Genomic DNA, 5,054 nt, shown 5'->3' with positions numbered 1-5,054 from the left:
CAGGTAAGAGCACTAACTAGCTAATGTATCTTAGCTTGAATTAAATGTATTTAACGTATAATGAAGTGACTGCAAATATATGTATCACAAACTTTATAAAAACTTATATTTCAGTCCACAAATACACAGAATAAAGAATACATTCAGGTCAATGTAGAAAAATAAGAAATACTTTAGTCCCCTCTGTCTTCCTCTCATCAGTAGAGGAAAAGTGTGTGTGTGTACAAGATAGATATTAATTTTACTCCACAATTTCCTACCGTATTATTAAATAAGTCTGCACAGCTGAGGGGACACCTGTAACTCAATTCATGTGATTTATTCATTAAAAACTGTATTTTCAGAGTTAATCAAATGACAGCCACATTGTTACCTAAAGTGTCTCAAACACATTTAAGGAGTGCAATGCAACTGAAAGGTACACTAATAAAAGTAAAACAGTCAATTTCTTCAGATCAATCTGTATATTTTAACTCCAGAGCACATTTATTTGAATGAAAAACAAGTTGTTCACACAACCAGCTTTGGCCTCTGAGGCAGCCATTACCTGATCTTAGACATGTTAATAAGTACCACAGTTATTAGTTGCAGTAATATGTGCCGCTTCCAAACATCAAACTCTTAGAAAAAAGACTTGTCCTTATTATCTACTGCACACTTTTTTTAAAGCAACACTGACAACTTGCGCCTGTGAGACATGTAATCTCTGAAAATGATTAGACATGCATAACTTCTACAGTGAAAATCGGTCATACTGTAAGTGCAACTTCTGAACACAACACTTTTTCGCAAATGTTTTATAATGCATAATTATTATAAAACCTTGGTTTTAGAAACCTTACGTAACAATGTAACAATGGTAACTGTGAGTGAGTGAAACAAAGTGTCTACTCTGGGATGAACAGCTGGGTTCTCAGTCTATTCACTTTTGGGCTCATCTTTTTCCCCTCAAGCTCCATCAGGACTTTTTCCACAACTTCAAAAGTGGATTGCAGTTATTTCGGATATCTTAAGTTCAGTGCGTATATGAGCCCGAAGAGCATGGCAAAAGCTGTCGCAAACCGAGGGGAAGCCGCTGAGGACCTCTGTTCCTTCGATGAGAACCTTGACGTCTTTGGGTCGATGAAACTGATCCTCTTTCCCAATGAAAAAGATTGCCATTGTTGCCTGCTCCAGTTCTCCAGCCTCAGCGTCCTGCATATCATGCAAACAAAAGGGAAATGGATGAGGACCACAGAGTGTAGTTCAACAGGCCTGAGGCGCAAAGGTTTCCCCAAGTTTGCAGCTACCTTTTAAAAATACAAGATTATAGTGGATAGATGAAAAAAGGAAAGTTCTCAGTTCAGTCGGCCCAAGAGGAAAGCTCAGGAGGTCATCACAAATGACTAGCTTTCTAACCAAGCAGTTATTTGCATGCAGTACAAATATGTTATTTTTCTTTTATGAACAAACTTCTTGTGAGTGAGTGGGAGGTCTTACCTGGAATTCTTTGATGAGATGGTCAACAGGTTCACCCAGGTAGATCATTAGAGATTTGAGGATGCATTCTCTTCTGATGGCGATGTCCACAGTCTGAGTAAGAACAGTTTTATTTATTTATATATATATATTATAAATCAAATGCAAAAAAAAGGAAGATTCAGCCACTGATCCCACAGATAAACTCATTCATAGATACCTCATCCAAAACCTGCAAGATCCCAGTGGTCTTCTGTTTCACAACTCCTCCCCTGCTCCTGATGACCTGCAGCAGTTTGGTGGAGTGTTTGTCCAACTGCGCCAAGAACTTTGTCTCCAATGGAGTTGTTGTTATGAACTCAGCATTTACCTAGAAAATATAAGCAGCATAGGAAACAAAAAACACTGAGAATTTATAATACACATATCTTTTATAAAGAGCCAACGGTTTGATTAAAAGTACTCCAAGTCAGCTTGTATGAATGTAACATTTAAATGAATCCACATATTTATTGAAAACCACCACCAAATAAAGACACAAAGAGTAATAGATGTAAAGCTTATATTGTGATATTGATATTGTAAAAATAAAACGTCAACATATTTGCCTTGGCTGTCTATAGTTGTTAGTTAGTTGGGCCCTCATTTCTTCTCCACTACAGGCTTACATCAAAAATAATGACCTCTTCCATGTGAAAAAGTGCAGGCCACTGCTCCAAGAGGCCTTCAATGCTTGGCCTCTGATGCACTATTTATTGTCTTCGGTATCCAAACGCCTTCGCCATCTTTTCTTTTATTGATTGCCGGTTGTTTCTTTTCTGTTGTTCTGCCAAAAGGGAAATTGTCTCTTGCTCCATGCTTTCTGGAGTCTCACCAATCGGCAAGGATGGAAAATGGTTGGCCTCAGCTCGCCTGGCTCTCTTTAAATTCTTCGCAGGGTAGGACTCTTCTTGAGACTTGGTCTTCAACGAGTTCACAGCAAGCTCTGCAGATGATTTGAGCTTGGTGTCAGTCTAGATTGGTTCTTTGTGTACTCTGCATTTCCTCTCTGTAATTGACATTCTGTCTCATAGGAGAAGACCGGGATTGGAAACACTTTAGGCCACCGCTGTGTTCTTAATGATTCAGAGGAAGAGCCGCTAAGTAGTACTGTGTCATCTGTTCACAGATCCAGAGGAGGAGTCTTCACTGTACAGTCCACTTGTAGGGGTACTATTTAATCGTATCTCAACTGGGTACAAGACCACAGTTGTAGAATCGGGGTCTAATTCGACAACTTTGATCACTGTTGAATCTTTAATCGCATGTGTAGATGTAAGATTAACAAATGTGTTCCCAAAATCAGTGTGTTTGTACTGTAGCCTTATGTAACCTTCTAATCCATATTAATTCTTGACCTCCTCAATGAGCTCTTCTATTGAGTTGGGAATCCCATTTCGAAGCTCCAGTCTGACGCTGTTGTGGTCGTTCAAGATGATCAGCATTCGAACAGGTTGTCCAATATCAGCCATGGCGCTCTAAGAGAAAGAGAGATGTGAAGAGGGAATTAATGAAATGCAAGTGTACACTCAATACATTATTTATTTTCAAATTGCATTGTACTTTACAAAGTATTACATACAAAGTTCATATATATATATATATATATATATATATATATATTTATTAGGGCTGTCAAACGATTACAATTTTTAATCAGAATAATCACAGCTTAAAAATTAATTAATCATGATTAATCACCATTCAAACTATGTCCAAAATATGCCATTTCTTTATGTATATTGTTGTGGGAATGGAAAGATAAATGAAAGAAGGCAGATATATCCATTTAACATACAGTATGTATGTTTATTATAACATTGTTCTGTGTGTCAAAATGAAAGACAGCCCACACACCTATCAATCATCAAACCGTGGGGTCTTATTTCATTACGTGTTGATTTCTATCAACACGTAATGTTGTATCGATGTATACAGAGATGTACTACAGCAAAAGTATTCTCCGTCGGGACTTCCTGCAACAACGCCACGCCGTTATCTTGATTCTGATTGGCCAGAAGACATTATCAAAGATGTTCTATTGAGAAGACGATCACTACGTGACAAAAGTTTTCAAAACCGTTTCTGGTCTTCGGTATTTCCAGACAAGTGGCTACTGAAATCAATCTTACTAACTGCTCTCTGTGCAATTTACTCGGCGGACTTTATTACTTTAACATCATTTTTCATGGTGGGGCTAAGGTAGGGCTAAGGTGGGGCTAAGCCATTTATTGGTATGGCTGTAGCCTACCCCAGCGCTGCCACTGGTGGGATGTATTGGGCGGGCCATTCTGCACATGCGTTAAATACGTTAAATATTTTAACGCAGTTAATTCAAAAAATTAATTACCGCCGTTAACGCGATAATTTTTACAGCATTAATATATATATATATATATATATATATATATATATATATATATATATATATATATATATATATATATATATATATATATATACATATATACTCATTCTGACCTTATACATGAATGTATCTTTTAAGAGTTATTAGCCGCATTCCCCCAACTGTATCAGCCAATAGGTATGGATCAGTCAGTTCATTTGAGTCAAGAAGTTCCACCTTCTTTGTAGGACACAGTTTCAGTTCATAGGCTCTGTAATGTTCCCTATACCATGCACTCAGCTTTCTGACGATGAAAAGCAGCTTATTCTTGATAACAATCATCTGGATTGTTTCCGTGAATTCCACGGTTTCCTATTGCAGCTTGAATGGGATTTGAAGTGCAAAGTTCAGTGGCCAACTCTTTCACAACTGATTCATCAACTTGGCAATTGCGATCTTGTAAGAAGTGGATTATAGTCTTTTAGGTAACTGGCACAGAGGCAGTACCAATTAAATATTGCAGCTCTTCTAGAAGCTCATTCACAGCTGCACTTGATACAAGAAAATCATTTTCTAATTTAAGTAGGACTGAGGCAAGTTTTAATTCAAAATCTGTTGAAACTGATTCTTCATCAGGAAGTTCTTCAGATGGCAAATCATCATTCAACTGATCAGTAGTACCCGTTTCAAATGATTCTAAAACATCATACCCATCAACAATTCCAGGCTTTAAATCATTAAGTGTATGTGGGGTATGCTTCCTCCATTTGTGAGTATTGAAAGCTCCGTAATGATTTGTTTTGTATGAGCAACCAGAAAATATACAATTTACAAATTCATACCCTCATGACATTTTTTTTTTTTTTTTAAACTTACCACAAGCAATGCCCATTCACAGGATCATCCACATGGGTAGAACAGTAGGAATAGATGGCTGCTTCTCTGAAGTTTAAAAGAGAAAACCTTTCATTAGGCTTTAATTAGTCATCAAAGTGTCTAAGCTACAAGAAGATCATTGACATATTCAAAATATATCAAACATTAAACTTAAATTCGTTACTCAAAGCCTATACTTTATTTTAGGACAGTGGTCAACATTTTGGTGATGTAAAAATATAAGACACAATGTTGTAAACTAAAGTTACATTTACAATATCTTTATCAATTGAACTCGAAAATTAAAATATAAGTCGCTCTTCAATATGAAAGA

At 36.8% G+C, this 5,054-nt stretch overlaps 1 protein-coding gene across 3 annotated transcripts; it reads right to left on the bottom strand.

Moving 5' to 3' along the window:
* Window positions 1–304: 304 nt before the first annotated feature.
* On the bottom strand, window positions 305–4,798 carry LOC307018900 (uncharacterized protein). 3 transcript variants are annotated; one of them, XM_079649402.1, is made up of 5 exons: window positions 4,721–4,798; window positions 2,127–2,975; window positions 1,679–1,828; window positions 1,480–1,572; window positions 305–1,194 (listed from the first exon to the last, which is right to left on the bottom strand). In XM_079649402.1, exons 2-5 carry the CDS (start codon window positions 2,148–2,150, stop codon window positions 979–981), a joined length of 483 nt encoding a protein of 160 aa, XP_079505528.1. In that variant the 5' UTR covers window positions 2,151–2,975; window positions 4,721–4,798; the 3' UTR covers window positions 305–978. The 3 variants fall into 3 exon arrangements, with proteins under 3 accessions (XP_079505528.1, XP_079505529.1, XP_079505527.1); XM_079649403.1 differs by having other exon boundaries at window positions 2,142–2,975; XM_079649401.1 differs by having other exon boundaries at window positions 2,856–2,975.
* Window positions 4,799–5,054: the final 256 nt, after the last annotated feature.

The sequence above is a fragment of the Notothenia rossii genome, assembly GCF_949606895.1.
Source record: "Notothenia rossii genome assembly, chromosome: 9".
Taxonomy (NCBI): Eukaryota; Metazoa; Chordata; class Actinopteri; order Perciformes; family Nototheniidae; genus Notothenia; species Notothenia rossii.
Note: the sequence above shows the minus strand (reverse complement) of the source record. Positions and strands in the feature narration are given on the sequence as shown.